A 19,598-nucleotide genomic window follows, 5' to 3' on the forward strand; every position below is an offset into this window, starting at 1 on the left:
TAGGTATTTATAGTTGTCCACGTATTCTAAGTCAGAACCGTCCAGAGTAGTGATGCTAGGTGGGTGGGCGGGTGCGGGCAGCGATCGGTTGAAGAGCATGCATTTAGTTTTACTAGCGTTTAAGAGCAGGAGTGTTGTATGGCATTGAAGCTCGTTTGGAGGTTTGTTAAGAGTGTCCAAAGAAGGGCCAAATGTATACAGAATTGTGTTGTCTGCATAGAGGTGGATCAAAGAATCACCTGCAGCAAGAGCGACATCCTTGATATATACAGAGAAAAGAGTCGGCCCGAGAATTGAACCCTGTGGCACCCCCATAGAGACTGCCAGAGATCCGGACAACAGGCCCTCCGATTTGACACCCTGAACTCTATCTGAGAAGTAGTTAGAGAACCAGGCGAGGCAGTCATTAGAGAAACCAAGGCGGTTGAGTCTGCCTATAAGAATATGATGATTGACCGAGTCGAAAGCCTTGGCCAGGTCGATGAAGATGGCTGCACAGTAATGTTTCTTATCGAAGGCGGTTAAGATAGTGGTGGTTTATCATCGATACTGGCTTTCTACATTGGTAATATCAAACAGCTGGTGTTTTAGTATATATAAAAAACATTTATTGTTTCGGGCATATATTTCAGCAATAAGGTCTGAGCGTGTGTGGTCTTTGGGCAATATACCACGGCGAAGGGCTGTTCTTACATACGACGCAATGCAGAGTGCCTGGATACAGCCCTCAGCAGTGGGATATTGGCAATACACCACAAACCCCTGAGGTGCATTATTGCTATTATAAAAGTGGTTACCAATGTAATTAGAGCAGTCAAAATAAAATGGTTTTATCATACCCGCGGTATACGGTCTGATATACCATGGCCTTCAGCCAATCAGCATTCAGGGCTCGATCCACCCAGTTTATAAAAAGGAATAGGTCTATTACTGCTTTACTTTATAAAACATTGCTCCACAAGAACTACAGGGCTCTACAATATTACGCCTGTAAATCTCACTAACTCTATTCCCCATTCCCCATCTCTCATGTCTTGTTAAGTCATGAATCCAGATTGCTCAAGTGGTTAGTGATGTTTAGTGCTCTCCAGTTTTTTCCCTTGTAAAAAGTGAAACTCAATTTAGCTGGTTTGCTTCACAGAAGTGGCCGCTCCACAATATTTCAGGCTACTCCCCAGGCTGCCCTTTCCTTGACCTGTGACCTTACAGCCTTGGACCACATGCACACGCACAGACTTCAGACGGACCACCATGCTCAGGGCCCTCCCCAGCAGCTGACCCCAGACAGGGAGGGAAGCCATGGGCTGGCACAGGGGAGCAGTCCGGGGCTGGATGGTGGAGGAGGGAGGGCAGAGTGTGTTGTGTTGGGGCTGGTTTTCTCCAACAGAGCAGACTGTTCAGAGGCAGCCATGTGCTCTATTGGATCCCTCTGGGGGAGAGGAATGATGGCTCTCTAGAGCTAGGTGCTGTTTGTCTTCATTACCCATAATCCTTACATCTCAGGGTCTCACACACTCGCCCGGGGGGATCCAATGGCGAGCGCAAACACACACACACTTCCCGTCCCCCTCTGTGTTTACCCTAGCCGTGTTCAACCTCTATGGGACAGCAAAACCGGAGTGACAGCCAACATTACTAATGATCTCAATTACCACAGGCAATTATCTGCAAAAGCTGGTGTGCATGACGTGTGTGAGTGGTTGGACTGGAGTGAGGTGATACAAGGCAGGGGAGGGTTCAGCAAGACATGTACCATGTGAAAATGAGATTGGGTGTTACTATCCCAGCGCCTAACTAGCTGTGTGCAGTGGAAACAACATGTTATTGGCTGCCTCTGTGGACAAAGCCGGCAAACTCTGACTGCATTCTAAAATGGGTGTGAAACAGTCTCCTCTGCAAAGCAGCTGGGGTCTCTCTCTCTCTCTCATATATATATATATGTATAGCAGGCACACATACACAGATATTACCGCGGCTACATGCTGCTAGAGCAACACACTGCAGCAGGTAGGCAGACATACACCACTGCAGCCATTTCTCTTATGACCTTAGGATGAAACGCAACCGAGGCAGTGACCCCGATGAATCCTACATCCCCTGTTCACATGAACAAGAAAGCATGTTGCACCCGATAAAGGTTTCCTTTGAAACATTCCTTCCACCTGTCAAAAGACAAGCCAAGGAGCACAACACTGCAGTAGGTCTAGATCTTATCACACACATTCAATACAAGGCCTTCTTCATTCATTCATTCATTCATTCATTCATTCATTCATTCATATAGACATTCAAGTTTTTTGCCACCTTTGTTCGTATCAAACTTCCTGCCACATTGTTGGCTAAACAAACACAGCAAGATCGGTTTACCTCCGTATTCACCATATTTACTGCCATTTGTTTATTGATGCCGTCTGGGTGAGCCCCTCCCCCCAGCCTGTGGACACATCACCCTGATGACCCTGTCTTGCCTCCCGTCTTGCCTCCCCCTAGAGCACGGCGGAACTAGGCGTTCAGTTGGAACAGAATGAGACTGCGAGACAGCTAGTATTTATACAGTGCGAGAGACACACAGCCTTCCTCTTAGCAGCCAATCACTCGTCATGGCACAACACAAGGAAGACAGCGATGCCACTGTTGAGAAGAACTAGGAGAAGAGATTCAAGGAAGTTCAACCGCTGATAGACAGACGGCCACACACACAGAGAGACAAGAGAATACGCAAACACCAACACACAAAGAGATTGTTATGTCACACTTAAAGGGAACCAACATTCTTATGCGGGAACATAGACTCCTGAAGCTTTGCCAGAATGTGAGAACTCAGCTATACGACAAATCAGGAACAACAGAAATCACATCTCTCGCCACATCTCGACAAAATCCAACACGCTAATCTATGTTCCAGCCAACCACTCAGTAACATGCCAGTATTCCCCCTACTCTGACAGACAGTTAGGCCATGGCTCAGTACTCACTGCTTTGGACATGAACAGTGCTGGTGGAGTTGGAGTTCCCCAGAAGGTTCTCTGCCACACACGTGTAATTCCCAGAATCCTCCAGCTTGGCTCTGCTGATCTGGACCCTGGAGTTCTTCCTGTGGCAGAGGAGAACACAAACAGCTTAGTCGGGGGAACCAAAATGACATGGAAACATAACCCGTGGCTGGGGACAGGGATATAGAAAGACAACACAACAGGGCTAGAGGCGCCTAGCCTAGCAACAGGAACGGGGCGTCGCCGTACAAGCCAGATTTGAGTGGGATAGAAGCCAGTGAGATGCAGTTACTTTCAGCAGGGTAGAATCGGACAGTTATCAAGTGTGTTATAAAAGGGATCCTTGGTTTTACGATACCTGCTCCCTGTACCAGAAATAAGCACTCACACACCCTCAAAGTGAAGTGATTGTTAAAATACATAGCTGAAAGAAGCTATGGACACAGGAGTAATGGAGGCTATAGGAACGTAAAGATTTGCGATATGGAACACGGTGTGTGGAATCTAGGGCCCCGGCCTATTCATCAACCAACTTTGATTTTAAAAAGCCCCCCCTAGTCTTGAAAACACTTCTATGCCGCAAAGTATACTTTCTGTTATTTCACCAATTAAGGAATTTGCTCATAACCCCCTGGCATAGCACATTATCATCTCATAAATAATGTTGAAGTCTCTACGTTGATGTTTCACTTTCTAAAATGCATTTCATCCTTTGGGTCAGCTGGTAAAAGCATTAGGAGAAAACTCCTGAAGGAGGAATCACTGCCATGCCGCGACTTGTGACATTTGTCTGTTTTGTTGATAGTACCACATGCTAAATGTGTTAGGAGCTTCGATTGTAGATGTACTCACTGGCTGGACTTTATTTTGACCTCTCTGCTTTTCTGGAGCTCACTGCCATCTTTGTACCATTTGTAGGTCGGGCTGGGGTTCCCTGTAGCCTCACATTTGACCGTGAGCCTGCTTCCCTCATCCACCATCAGTGGGTTCCTCATTCGCTTTAACTTTGGGGCAATAGCTAGAAAAGAGACAGAGAAAAATGTGTTAAAATTGATACATTTTGCTACTGATTGATTGGTGTTCACTATTGAAATGGGTTGAGAGAGAGAGAGAGAGAGAGAGAGAGAGAGAGGCACAAAGACAGGTCACCAAGTGCTCAGCCGTTCACCAACACTCTCGTATGGCCAGATGAGGTCACCAGAGCCACTGCCAGCTAAGCCTCTCTCATGCCTAGACAAAGTCAGTATCACTGTCAAACAGGGTACATTTTACACCATCTTCAATCACAGAGGAGCTAGTTTCAAGTATTCACAGCAGAACCAAAACACCAACAACAAAAAATGCTATTCAGAATGATATGCTCCAACGAACACAACAATAAATAACAGGACAGAGATGAACCGTTCCCAGCAGGCTCTCAGAATTTCACAATTGCTCTCAGAAAAATAAATGCAAGAACCAGTAACCGCTGCTAAGGCCGCTACGACCATTAAACTATGATCTATTTCTTTCTCTCTACCTCTCATCTATATTGTGACATTTTTGTCGGCCATGATTGACAGAAATAGTATTACCAAAGACGTAGCTAGATGTGCACTCATGGAGGAGATGCCACCAAAGTTCTTAAATGAACTACTATACACAACGGGGATAAAGTATAAAACTGTCACACACACGTTTGTTAACTACCTTTTTATCAGGACAGAATGACCATTTTTCTTATCTTATGTCCATCTCAGCGTAGACAGAAGTTGTTCTGTTAGCTACCTTCTATCACTGGGAAGACCTCTGTTCTCCACTGCGCTACAGTAACCAACGTTGATTTAAAAGGCTAGGGGGCGAACGAAGCCGAGATAGTTGATGAATGCACAACACATGTCCAGGGTTAAACCATAGATCACATTGTCATGGCCTGTCATTTAGTGACCAGAGACGATTGCACGTGTGCAGCAAGACCGATGCTTGGAGTGTAAGTTAGCTAGCGACATTTCCATCTTTAAAAAAAAAGGACCAGTTCAAATAGGGTGTCAAATGAAAGCTAAGAGTTGATATTTACAACACAAAAAGGCATATATACATTTGAAGCGTTTTCCATCGTAACATTTTTAAATAAGCAAAGGCTTTCATATCTGGTCAAACAGATGGAAAAGGGGTCGTAGACGACATCTACCAGAAAATGTCTTTAAAAAAATAAAAAAGACCCCTGCCAACTTATATCAACACATATTCATTTTGGGAGTAATGTTTTTCCCTTCTATAAGTTTTAGAAACATTGTCTTGTGCCTTCAAATTCCGTTACCACGAAGCCACATATTTTTAAAGATATTTTCTTATTTATTTTCCTCATGAGGATATTGAAAGTTCACAGAAGGAACAAGTAAAGGTAGACCTATCAATTAGTTAGTGTTTTTGCTGATATCAAGTTTGTTTATGAATTATTAAGTAATTAAAACTCGTAATTCTGTTACCAAATCTGCAATGGAATTAGACATAGTAGTTACAAACCACAGTTGGGGCCACCTTACAGTCCTCCCTTCCACTAGCATACTGTTGTATGCTCATAACCGTTTTATTTCTGAAAACAGTCTGGACAAACCCTCACTCTTCCTCTCTCGCTCTTCTCTCTCTACAGTTAATGTCACCTCTCCTGGCTCTTTCTGACACCTACAACCCACCCTCTTTCCGTTTACCCTAACAAGCAGCCTTACCCCCTGAACACCGACATTACATATCCATTGAAAAAGTAGTTGAAATTTGGTTCAAAAGTAGTTGAAATTTGGTCATTCCGCCCTGGCCGGGACCAAATCTTAACCAATCATAGAGGTCTGTGTTTCACAAGTTGAGACAGTACAGTAGAGAACAGTACTGCGGCACAAGTCCAAACTTCTGAAACATAAGACGTCTATGGAATGGTTCCGATTTGTTGTGGTCCGGACCAAACAAATGTGGTCTTGTTTGGGGGCGGAGCTCAAGACAATAATAGCCCGTGTGTAGAATAATACCCAAATATGCAAAAGAAGAATATTGCATATTTCTACCTTTGTGTACCTATTCAGGATACAACACCACAAAGATAATGCTATTAATTTCTATATAGATCAGGCAGATCAGGGACCCATGATGTAATTCCGTTACCGGACGTAAATCCCACTGTAGTTCAATAAGCAAAATCTTTTTAAAAAATTTTTTCCCCAAACTCAAGGTGTCATGTCATAGCTGACACCTCCATCCTTTCTGTAGACATCTTTGAATCTTAATTCGGAGCAGATATTTAACTTTGGAGTTCTGGGGAAATGTGGACGCAAAATAACTGAGGGAGATTTTACAGTAATTCTGTTGCCAAACTTTGCATCTGCACTGTTCTTCCAGTAAATGTGTTTTTGTGTAAAATGTTCAGTGTAAATTGTTCAAAGTAGTCCTTGTGCATAGGGTTGTATGGTTTGTTCAACTTTGAAGTCAACGGTTTTTGATTGGCATACATTTTAAAGTAAAAAATCTGAGTCAAAGCGTAATTCCGTTACCATGGAATTACCCCAAGCTAGACAACAGGGTCAGCCCAGCTCTGGGAGGATGGATGGATGGATGGGTAGAGGGAGGGAGGGAGGATGGGCTGTACAGTTGGCGGTCTTCTCCCTCCCTATGGTCTCTGGCCTGCTCTGCTGTCACAGCTGACAGCTGCACTCATGTTCGTTGAGGACTGGGATTCCCCAAGGGTACAGAGGAGAGAGGTGAACAGGGGTGAAGGGGAGGGGCTTCTCAAGGTGAGGTTGCGGTCTTTCTCATTCCCTCTCGCTCATTCTCCCGCCTTCTCTTTCAGACACATTATCACAGTAAGTCATCATGAAGTGCCTCAATCTCTGACTCTTGTGAAAATATGCTGTTTATGCAGGAGGGAAATTGGAACACAATTGGAGGTGTACTTAGAGCCAGTTGTAGCTACAGCATGTTTAGCAGGGCATCCATCATTGTACAGCTAGGTATATAACTGACAGGCATTGATTCTGGTGGTATTGGTAGGCATGGATATGTATCTGAAAATGTTGGCTAGGATCATGGTAAGTATCTCAAATACAACCCATCATGGTAATTGGTGAATTGAGTCTAGCTAGCTATAATTCCAATGGTTTGGCTGATAATAGGAAAAGAAGAGCAATTTTTACATGGCTAATTTAATTGTTAAAAAGGAAACTCATTCAATATTTTCTGACAAAGTGGCCAGGGAAAAAGAGCAGTGTGTGTAAAGTACTTAAGTAAAAATACTTTAAAGTACTACTTAAGTAGTGTTTTGGGGTATCTGTACTTTTACTTCACTACATTTCTAAAGAAAACAATGTACTCTTTACTCAATATATTTCCCTGACACGCAGAAGAACTCTTTACATTTTTAATGCTTAGCATGACAGGAAAATGGTCCAATTCATGTACTTATCAAGACAACATCACTGGTCAACCCTACTGCCTCTGATCTGACTCACTAAACACAAATTACTTGTTTGTAATTTTTTGTTTGTTTGTTTGTAATGTGTTGAGTGTGCCCTTGGCTATCCCTAAATTTGAAAAGAAAAACTAGGAAAATCGTACCATCTGGTTTGCTTAATATAAGGAATTTGAATTACATTTACTTTTGATACTTAAGTATATTTCAAACCAAATACTTACACTTTTACACAAGTTACTTTCACTTTTACTTGAGTTATTTTCTATTAAGTTATCTTTACTTTGACTCAAGTATGATGAGAGATGACGAATATTATGGACAAGTTGGAATTGACCTACATGGAAAACGAAAGGCATAGAAATCGTAAATGATGTGGTAATAAGTAATACATGAATGTCCATGACAGAATTTAAAATGAATTTTAGACTGACCAATGTAGATATATTCAAATACATGCAACTTAAAATGTTCATATCAAGACCATTTCTATTTGAAATCTTTTGGACAGCAGACCAATCTCCAGGGAACACTTTTTGAGTCTGAAAAGGATGTTCATATGATAGGCAAGATGCACTACAAGGCCAAAAGTATGTGGATACCCCTTCAAATTAGTGGATTTGGCTATTTCAGCCACACCCGTTGCTGACAGGTGTATAAAATCAAGCACCCAGCCATGCAGTCTCCATTGACAAACATTGGCAGTACTGAAGAGCTCAGTGACTTTCAACGTGGCACCGTCATAGGATGCCACCTTTCAAACAAGTCAGTTCGTCACATTTCTGCCCTGCTAGAGCTGCCCCGGTCAACTGTAAGTGTTGTTATTGTTAAGTGGAAAAGTCTAGGAGCAACAACGGCTCAACATTTACATTACATTCAGTCATCTAACAGACTCCCATCCAGAGCAACCCACAGGAGCAACCAGGGTCAAGCGCCGTGCCCCGACAGATCTCCCACCAAGTCAAAACGGGGACCCGAACCAACGACCTATCGGCCACTGGCCCAAGCTTCCAATCTCCAAGTCACCAAACCTCCAAGACCCCCTACAGTTCCCCGTGTGCTGCCCCTCAACCATCCGAGATCCCCCAACCCCCCAAAAACCTCTCCATCCATTATTTTTTTAATAAATTCCGCATTACATGTCACCAGTAGTACATTTACTGTTAATTCCTGTCATTTAGTTACATTCATTTCTGTTCATGAGTGGATCAATTAGGCCTACACAGTCATTTACCATTCGGAGTCGAAACATTGTTTACAGAGTTCACAACCTGCTACACAAACAAGTTCTGATTTATTTCCGACCATCATTTAAATGTTTTCATTGTATTTTGCTTGGAGCGCTCCACGCAATGAGCATGTGTCTGCTTTCTGTCCTCGATGGAGTGCGTGCCTGAGCACGCATAGAAGTAGACTAACTGCGCACAAATGTAGGAAAGTGCCCATTTGGGGATGTCTGATTTCTGATCTTCTTAATTAACTTGTTTTTCTGCCATTTTTTCTTCACCTCGCACAGAAAGTCAATGAAGTCAGTATTTATTTTAAAATCCATTGCGACTGACATTAGTTCCTCACAGTATTTGAAAAATAGCTCCAAAACTCTCCCTCGATAATCACTAGGCCTCGGTGTGAAAGAGTAAAATGTCATGCTCTGAGGATCCCATATATCCAGTGGAAACGTCATAAAATACTTGAACACATTTCCCTTTGCGCAAAAACAGCTGTGTCTGTCCTGAGCTCACTGGCGTGGGAAACTCTGAGGGCCCGGAATAGGCTAGTTGATACAATGTTGCAAGTTTGTCAGCGATAGCTTCGGGCCTGACCTTCCTATATACAGTCATTGGGCCGGGCACAGTTGATTTGAATGATTTGATACAATGTTGCGCTTCACTAGCGATAGCTCAAGTCAAGACAGATAGAAGGAGAGGCAGACAGGCACAGTAGAGAGATGAATGCGATTGACATAACCTGATATGGAAATGAAAGGCCTACTGCTACATTGGCCTAAGCCATCTCTTAGTTCCACGTGCTCATTTCTTTAGCCGCCAATGGCCCACTGTGAATCAGTGTGTCCATATATCAGAGGATGATGCTCTCGCTTTAGAGGAATCTAAAGTTGTATATTTTAACATTTTTCCATTCCGATTTATATTATTAAAAACATGTGACATTGATTTTGAGAAATATATATATATATATATTGAAATGAAACTGTCCCATGAAAACATGCATATGAATATCATAACTGGCATGCAGATCAGTAGAAATGGTATTGTAGGATAAATTGTAGGTTTCCCCAAACGCTTCCTAGGAATAGAACGTTGTGAACAGGTCACACATTTCTTTGTACTGCATAATTACAATGTGTGTGTGTGTGTGTGTGTGAGAAATAGAGATACGGGTGTTGTAACTAAGATTGTGCCTATTAAAACTGAGCACAAAGAGACAGCTATGCATTACAGCACCAGTAATTGTAAAGCACCACTCACTGGGCTGCGCCCAGCACCGTGTTGCTTGCTAGACTAGTGGGCTAGTACACCTACACCTAATTTTAGAATTGTAAACTAATAGAAAATAGAATTAGGAAACTATTTCGAGCACTTCTCCAGATCATTTGATATCCACCACATGGGGGAGAGAAGAGGGAGAGAGAGAGAGACCCGACTCAACTCAAACTAAACGGTCTGTCGTACAGCAGAGAGCGCGTGTCCAACGCCTAACCCACACAACTGAATAGATAAGAGCATATCATGAGCACACATCATCTGCACCTGTATCATCCCGCGGCTTACGTACTGGTGAACCAGTGTTTGAGTTGTGCGGTTGCAATATCAACAGTCCCTTATCTCTGGTATATCCTGGCGTGCATAATTTAAGAAAATTGTGTGCAGCGCAGTGGACAGATAATATGCACGTCTCAGGAAATACTTTCGGGGATGTCCATACTCAGTATAGAACACGGCCCCAACCGAGGCCCACAGGCCACAGTGAAAACATTTGCACACAAAAATGCAAGACAATGCAGTCGCATACTGTAACTGCTATAGCCCTCTAGGTAGAAAAAAAGAGAGAGACAAGCACAGACAAATCAACTTTTTCTAAGAGAAAGAAAGAGAAAAAAAGACCCGACACAGGAGAGAAGAAGTGCAGCAAGCAATACTTCAGGAGAATTGATTGAAGCTATTTTACGTGTCATTTTTAATGAAACATTTATAAACTCAGCAAAAAATAAATAAAAGTCCCCACTGTCAACTGCGTATATTTTCAGGAAACTTTACATGTGTAAATATTTGTATGAACATAACCAGATTCAACAACTGAGACAAAAACTGAACAAGTTCCACAGACATGTGACTAACAGAAATTGAATAATGTGTCCCTGAACAAAAGGGGAGGGGTCAAAATCAAAACTAACAGTCAGTATCTGGTGTGGCCACCAGCTGCATTAAGTACTGCAGTGCATCTCCTCATGGACTGCACCAGATTTTCCAGTTCTTGCTGTGAGACATTACCCCACTCTTCCACCAAGGCACCTGCAAGTTCCCGGACATATATAGGGGGAATGGCCCGATCCAACAGGTCCCAGACGATCCAACAGGTCCCAGACGTGCTCAATGGGACTGATCAGGGCTCTTTGCTGGCCATGGCAGAACACTGACATTCCTGTCTTGCAGGAAATCACGCACAGAATGAGCAGTAAGGCTGGTGGCATTGTCATGCTGGAGGGTCATGTCAGGATGAGTCTGCAGAAATGGTACCACATAAGGGAGGAGGATGTCTTCCCTGTAGCGCACAGCGTTGAGATTGCCTGCAATGACAACAAGCTCAGTCTGATGATGCTGTGACACACCGCCCCCAGACCATGACAGACCCTCCACCTCCAAATCGATCCCGCTCCAGAGTACAGGCCTCGGTGTAACGCTCATTCCTTTGACGATAAACACGAATCTGACCATCACCCCTGATGAGAAAAAAAATGTGACTCGTCAGAGAAGAGCAACAGGCCTACGAGCCCTCAGTCCAGCCTCTCTCAGCCTATTGCGGACAGTCTGAGCACTGATGGAGGGATTGTGCTTTCCTGGTGTAACTCGGGCAGTTGTTGTTGCCATCCTGTAGCTGTCCCGCAGGTGTGATGTTTGGGTGTATTGATCCTGTGCAGGTGTTGTTACACGTGGTCTGCCACTGCGAGGACAGTCAGCTGTCCATCCTGTCTCCCTGTAGAACTGTCCTGAGTGTTATTTCATAGTTTTGACGTCTTCACTATTATTCTACAATGTAGAAAATTGTACAAATAAAGAAAAATCCTGGAATGAGTAGGTCTGTCCAAACTTTTGACTGGTACTGTATATGTGCGTGTATATAATCATTTTACTACATGTATTCTATTTTACATGCGAGCGGAAATAGTTGTAAGTAGCATTACTGTTGTCCATTAGTTTATTTCAAATCAGGGGAGAGTGGTAAGGGTTGGGATTTTTTTTATTTTTAAATATAAAATTACAGTATCCAATACAATCAAAAATACTAAATAAATAATAGGTAATTACTTCAATTAAAACTGAACATGTAGGTGCACCAAAATAAATCACCGGATGTCCTCATTTGGGAGGGATTGCCCCACTTCCCCGACCTAGTAAAGAAGACAGGCTGTCTGTCCTAAAAACCTATATGGAAGAGAATGACTAATATTTCTTCAATATCCCTCTGTGGAAATTGCTAAGTGATATTGAGCTCTTCAGAATGTAGTGGGGTTTGATGGAATGTGTATTGCATTAAGGCGAGTTCCCTTTAAAGGACTGCGGATAAGGATGGTCCACTACAACACAGCACAGAGTACTAGTGTTCAGTCTGCAGTGTGCTCGGACAGTCCACTTGTAATGTGCAGTAAGGAACGATTTGGTCTACGTTCAGACAGTCTACGCTTGATGTTCACTAACCCCTCAGTGTTCAGTGAGTCAGCCTTTGAATTTGGAACTAGCCTTGATAATTCTGCAAAGATATTGATAGTACTTTATACTTGTGGTACGGACTATGCTCTCTAACCCCATACCTTTGTCAGAATGACTGTACATAGAAAGGAGCAGAGGCCTTTCTGAAGGACTACAGATACAGTTTTGATTCTCTCTAGTACAGTATGGAGTAACAGCAGAATAGCTTGGCCCTGCATCCTACAGGGAAGCTCTGTCCTATGTAGGCTACATGTCTTATGACAGTCAGACCCTACACCCTGCCTGGCTCTGAGATCTCTATGCGGAGCCAGCGGTCATCCTGCACAGCCCAGACATGATGCACAAGGAGTCGCTAGAGCGTGATGAGCCAAGTAAAGCCCACCCCCCAGTCAAACCCTCCCCTAACCCGGACAACGCTGAGCCAATTATGTGCCGCCTTATGGGACGCCCAGTCGGTTTTGACACAGCCTGGGATCGAACCCCAGGCTTTAGTGAAACCGCAACATTGCGATGCAGTGCCTTAGACCGCTGCGATGCAGTGCCTTAGACCACTGCGCCACTTGGGAGGCCCTGATCAGCAGTATTTCAAACTCCAAATGATACTGATCGTTCTGGCATCATCTTTGCATTATTGCTGTCAAAATGTCACCCTTTTTACAGGTTTCCTTATAATGCTTGGATCAAGTGGTTGTTTCCAATTCCTTACTGAATGCAGTTCTTGTAAGTTGTTCTGAATATGGTAGATGATATATATATATTTTTTCTACTTACCCAGAGTCCGATGAACTCATGGATACCATTTTGCGAGCTAATTCTAACTAGCGTTAGCGCAATGACTGAAAGTCTACAGGTACGCTAGCGTAATCGAAACTACCTTAATTGCCAGAATGTAACAGTGTCTCTTTAGTAAGAGGAGGCCAAGAAGCTGTTAGTTTAAAGGAACAGTTACATAAATCAAAAGAGTATCAGGAAAGATCTATACTTGACCAGCAATTATACTGGGGAATTTAACCCATCAGTAGCTCATCCTTTTTTCTGTCCATTGGAAATCCGTGACAAGATGATGTGACAATAACGGAGTTACCATGCTTCTATCGTGTACAACATTCACATTGATGAAACATCCATTACAGCTCTATAAATCAGGGTGAACTAACAGCTAATCAAAAGGTCCAGGTTCCACCATCTCACTAATCTGATTTCACTGAAAAAAATGGAATATATCACTTTAAGCAGATACCATAATGCTTTTGGCGTCAATCTTTAGGAACACTAGTTGCAGTGCATTCAGAAAGTATTCAGACCCCTTGACCTTTTACACATTTTGTTACGTTGCTGCCTTATTCTGAAATCTACACACAATACCCCCATAATAATAAAGCGAAAACTGGTTTTTAGAAATGTTTGCAAATGTATTCAATATATAAACAGAAATACCTTATTTTCATAAGTATTAAGACCCTTTGTTATGAGACTCGTAATTGAGCTCAGGTGCATCCTGTTTCCATTGATCGTCCTTGAGATGTTTCTACAACTTGGAGTCCACATGTTATGTCTAATCAATTGAATTTAGCACATGTCTATATATGGTCCCACAGTTGGCAGTGTATGTCAGAGAAAAAAAACAAGCCATGAGGTCGAAGGAATTGTCCGTAGAGCGCCGAGATAAGGATTGTGTCGAGGCACAGATCTGGGGGAAGGGTACCAAAAAAATGTCTTTAGCATTGAAGGTCCCCAAGAACACAGTGGCCTCTATCATTCTTAAAATGGAAGAAGTTTAGAACTTCCTCGAACTGGCCGCCCGGCCAAAATTAGCAATCGGGGGAGAAGGGCCTTAGTCAGGGAGGTGACCAAGAACCTGATGGTCATTCTGACAGAAGCTCCAGAGTTCCTCTGTGGAGATGGGAGAACCTTCTGGTGGAGTGCTGCAGAGATTGTTTTCCTTCTGGAAGGTTCTCCCATCTCCACCTTTATTGTAGAGTGGACAGACGGAAACCACTCAGTAAAAGGCACATGACAGCCCGTTCAAAGTTTGCCAAAAGGCACCTAAAGGCCTCTCAGACCATTAGATACAAGATTCAATGATCAGATGAAACCAAGATTGAACTCTTAGGCCTGAATGCCAAGCGTCACGTCTGGAGGAAACCTGGCACCATCCATATGGGGAAGCATGGTGGTGGCAGCATCATGCTGTGGGGACGTTTTTCAGAGGCAGGGACTGGGAGACAAGTCACGATCGAGGGATGATGAACGGAGCAAAGTACAGAGAGATCCTTGATGAAATCCTGCTCCAGAGCACTCAGGACCTCAGACTGGGGTGAAGTTTCACCTTCCAACAGGACAATGACCTGAAGCACACAGCCAAGACAATGCAGGAGTGGCTTCGGGACAAGTCTCTGAATGTCCTTGAGTGGCCCAGCCAGAGCCCAGACTTGAACCCGATCTAACATCTCTGAAGAGACTGGAAAATAGCTGTGCAGAATCCGACCTGACAGAGCTAGAGAGGATCTGGGAGAAACTCCCCAAATACAGGTGCGCCAAGCTTGTAGAGTCATACCCAAGAAGACTCCAGGCTGTAATCGCTGCCAAAGGCGCTTCAACAAAGTACTGAGTAAAGAGCCTGAATGCTTATGTAAATGTAATATGACATTTATTTTATTTGTATAATTTGCAAATATTTCTAAAAACACCATTTTTTTTGTCATTGTGGGCTATTGTCTGTAGATTGATGAGAATTTTTTTTATTTTAGAATAAGGCTGTAATGTAACATTTGGAAAAAGTCAAGTGGTCTGAATACTTTCCGTATGCACTTTATATACAAATCCATACAAGGGGCCATCAATACAATTTGCCCAATTTTGTAAGCACCATTCTACCCTGACATTCTCAGAAGTTCTCCTAATCCATTGCTGATTGGAGCACCTGTGTACATACCACGTTTTGCAGGGAGTGGCTAAGGGTTTAGTACGTCGAACTGAAATTATTTTTATCTCTAAATTATCTGAGCCATTTCAAGATGAGCTGTCAGTGCCATCTGCACTTGCTGGAATCAAACAAGGGAATGTCTAAATCAGAACAAAGACCATGCATCATAGATCAATAGGACACATGTTATTTTTAGTCCAAATCCAGCTGTACACATCTCTCACAAGCCTTGTTAGAAAACACTTAGAGGAGACAGAGCCTCAGAACTGTCAACAACTTCCTGTTAGGTTAAAAAAGGAGGGCTAATGATCATTCTCACTGCAGGGGGTAAACTCACACACACACACACACACACACACACACACACACACACACACACACACACACACACAGAGTGAGCTATCGCAGCCAGCCAGATGAGGCAGAGGGAGATAGGAGCTCATCCTCGGGTTTTAACCTTAAGGTTCTTTTTTTCTGCAATGGCGACAGAGTTGGCGGAAAGCTATGGGGATCTCCAGCCAACTTTGTTAGTTATGTAATGTCCTCAGACTAATCCTTGACTGAAAGCATCCCAGCCTCTTACTGCTGTAGGCTCCATGTATCCTTGTGATTCCCGATAACAAGATAAACCAACCACAATACAAAATAAACAACCCCAGCTGACAAACAGTAAGGAATCTTCACCTATGACAAGATTACCAACAGTGTACTCCTTGTACCCTGCTCTTCTCATTAGGTCTGGTTCAGCACATTTTGTAAAGGATGAGCATTGAGGAAATTAATGTTAAAATCGAGACTTGTATAGAAAACAGTCTAGAGGAGAATACTGTGCTTGATTTACATATATCCGCTTCTACTACCCAATTCAGAGCAGCACATAGCCTGAGGAAAGCCTAGTAAGCCATATTCCCAGGCTCTGGGAGTCAGTCAGTACGACAGAATGTTCCGGTACCGATACAGAGGTCTGCCCTTGCTACCAGCTAACAACAAACGTTCCCATAACTTTAGAGTCTCATTAGGTCAGTACCTAACGTTTTCAGAGAAATGTTCCAGTGATGCGCAAGGACTGTTTCCATGAGACCCTTTCATTAATGTCAAATGAAACACGGTTGCCATGTTCTCAAAATATAAGATATTAATGTTCTAGAAACATTCCATGGGAACGTTGCAAGAACATTCCTGTGCATCTGTCGTCATGACGTCACCTGATGGTCCCAAAGAAACGTTTCCCCCCCCAAAAAAATATATTGTTTCATTACACATCACTCCTTGTTACTGTGGCAGAGCCCATCAAGGCTGTGATTGGTGAACCACTGAGCCATTCACAGCTCTTTGTTGGCAAGGTTAGGGACACACAGAATGCAGTGTTTTCAATTTACATATTTGACACACATGACTACAATGCACATGTTCATTTATATACAGTAATTATTAGTCAACTGTAATTATGTCCTCTCCTGGGATTTGAACTCACAACCTCTTGGTTCACAGCATTCCTATTTTTCTGCTAAACCATCATGTCTGTGTCAGGTTCTGACTATTCTCTCATCATTGATTTGATTGACTTATTTCTGCAATTTTAGGACTTTTTGTATAGTTGTCTAATGTTGGTGGGGGCATATAATTTTGAGTTAATGTTACTCCTGAATAAATAAATACATTCTTGACTACTTTTACCAGAGCTGAGAAAGTGCATTCCCCCTACTGCTTACACCTATCCAGTTATTTCAGATCTACACAAGTGCCCGGGAAGAAGGGCTTAGGGTTTGTGTCTGGACAGGGCCTATACTGGCCTAATAAGCACAAATCTTAGCGATAACCCTTATTGGGACAGTGGTTAGGGCATTAGTCATTGGTGCTGGTGGCCTGGGTTTGAGACCTCCTCGGGGAGTCATACTTTATTTTGCTAAGAATGCGAGAGCAGTATGTTAATGTCATTATTTGGAAATCTTTACAACACCCCTAACTTACCTAATTAAAATAAGTCCCTTGTCGAAAGATGAGAATGAGTAGGATTACCCTTTCAGCACAAACGATGACCACATTTCCACTAACGCTCATAAATGATCCATTTTTATTCATTCTACATAGCTGAGCATCTGTCCATCCGTCTTCTTGAAATGCACTTTGAAGTAAATCTCGGCTGTGTTAAAAGTACACACTCATGATCATTGATCATAGTGCTTCAGGAGTGACATTAAAACTGGGTAAAATGATCCACCAACATTGGACAGAAAGACTTCAAATGGCTGAAAAAGTACATACATTCCATGTGTGGCCTTCTGTTCTCTTTCATGTCAACATAAAGCAGATAAAACTGCCTGAACATTTTCAGGGGAAAAAAAGAAAAAAAAGTGAGTCAAACACCCCAAAGCCATACAGCATGAAGCAGGAAGACTTGGATAAACTACAGCTGTGTGTAGAAGAAATGTAGAGTCACAGGCAGTACAGGTACAACAGATACGAAAAGTGAGGTGGCACAAACTGAAGAAACAGTGTGCTACTTGGAAGCTTAAGATAATCGTTTTCCCTCCCCTAAGAGTCTTCAAATGGAGTCGCAGGCTCTTTGAGGTGCTGTTGTAATGTTTTTTCCCCCCCTCCAGACAAAGCACTGCAGATTATCATCAGGTTCACTATAACACCACGCTCCTCTCTGAGTCAATAGTCACATTGTCTGACTGGTGACCAGAGAGATAAGACAGGAACACCACACGCACACAGATAAATGGGCTGTAATAATAATAATTGTTATTATGCAGTAAAACAACAGGCTGACTGACCCATCAAACGGAGAGAACAAAAACCCCAGCAGTTTCATAATGGACCTGGGAAATGAGGAACTGTGTTTACCTAAGGGCAATTTTAAATTAGCAGAAGAAATAAAATCAAATGTTCCTTGTCACATGCTTCGTAAACAACAGGCTAACAGTGAAATGCTTAGGGCAGAGCCGTATGAAAGTAACACGGGGTGAAAGTAAGATGGGCATTTTCTCAGATAACACAGAAGCTAGAACGACGTAGTAAAGTCAGCACTTTCCTAAGGTGGAGGACGAGCTCTCTGCAAAGAAACAGCCCAGTCTGACCATGTCTCGCAAAATTTGATTTTGAGCGATGGACGTAAAAAAATATATATAAAAAATGACGTGAAGTGATCTTCAGTTGTAAAGTTGCGTTTAGTCGTTCAAGGTTCCAAACGTATGCATGTTCTTACCCTATCTAGTGACTAAATGACAGCATAGGTTTAAAGTATCATGCTAGCTAGGTGCTAGGTCTTAGGTGTTAGCCTGGAAGAAGTTACAGGAGAGACAAAAGTAAGACAATGTAAACTGATGACCTGGAATAAAATAAAGTCAATGTTTAAGCACTGGCCACTGTATCTAGTTCATATTGCTTTTATGTTAGTGTAACGGATGTGAAACGGCTAGCTTAGTTAGCGGGGGTACGCGCTAAATAGCGTTACAATCAGTGACGTCACTTGCTCTGAGACCTTGAAGTAGTGGTTCCCCTTGCTCTGCAAGGGCCGTGGCTTTTGTGGAGGGATGGGTAACGATGCTTCGTGGGTGACTGTTGTTGATGTGTGCAGAGGGTCCCTGGTTTGCGCCCGGGTATGGGCGAGGGGACGGTCTAAAGTTATACTGTTACATTCGCAAATATCAACAAAGGACCGAATGTTACAAAATTAAACATGACCTCATTAAAATGATGTCTTAATCAATCGACTTGGTGGATCAGATTCTCAGAAGCTTTTATCGACAGGTTAGTGGTTAAAAATATTTTTTGGATTCTGCTAGTCAATTACGTTATGTCAAGCCATGGAAATGTGGTAAGCAAGATGAGTTTGCCGTTGGGAAGAGAATAAAGACGTTTATTCTATCAAGATTGGTAGGGCTAAGCATGAATAGTCATTAAAAATGGTGGAAAACATCTCCCACTACGTCCCCATTTAAAGTGAGATGAGAAAATGGTTTAATATAGTGTGATCCATTTTAGTTTGATTAATGTTGTAAGGCAAAATATTGTGGTTTGAGCAACATTGCGATGTTGACGCATGGTTCGTTTTCATACATTTCAAACCTATAGCACTAATTATTCAAATAGACAGAAACATTCAATTATGGCTGATAGTACATGACTTGCCTAGTTAAATAAAAGTTGAAAAAAATAATAAAATTACATTTGTTTTAAGCAAAGAGCATTACAAACTAGAAACATGAAGTTAAGGCCGCCCTAACGCAGGTACAAAAGTAAGATTGCGGTCGTTCTGTTCTCTGGTCTATCACTATAGAATTGAAATG

The 19,598-nt window shown here is 42.6% G+C and overlaps 1 protein-coding gene across 3 annotated transcripts in view; it reads right to left on the bottom strand.

Annotated features, from left to right (window-relative positions):
- LOC112228970 (neuregulin 2a) overlaps positions 1-19,598 on the bottom strand; it is a 105,317-nt gene that overhangs the window by 39,634 nt on the left and 46,085 nt on the right. For all 3 annotated transcript variants that reach the window (XM_024394793.2, XM_024394794.2, XM_024394792.2), the window contains exons 2-3: positions 3,846-4,011; positions 2,976-3,094 (exon numbers count right to left, since the gene is read on the bottom strand). In XM_024394793.2, the coding sequence (XP_024250561.1) occupies positions 2,976-3,094; positions 3,846-4,011 (285 nt within the window). The remainder of the gene's footprint in view (positions 1-2,975; positions 3,095-3,845; positions 4,012-19,598) is intronic.

This window comes from Oncorhynchus tshawytscha, linkage group LG30 (assembly GCF_018296145.1).
Source record: "Oncorhynchus tshawytscha isolate Ot180627B linkage group LG30, Otsh_v2.0, whole genome shotgun sequence".
Classification (NCBI taxonomy): domain Eukaryota; kingdom Metazoa; phylum Chordata; class Actinopteri; order Salmoniformes; family Salmonidae; genus Oncorhynchus; species Oncorhynchus tshawytscha.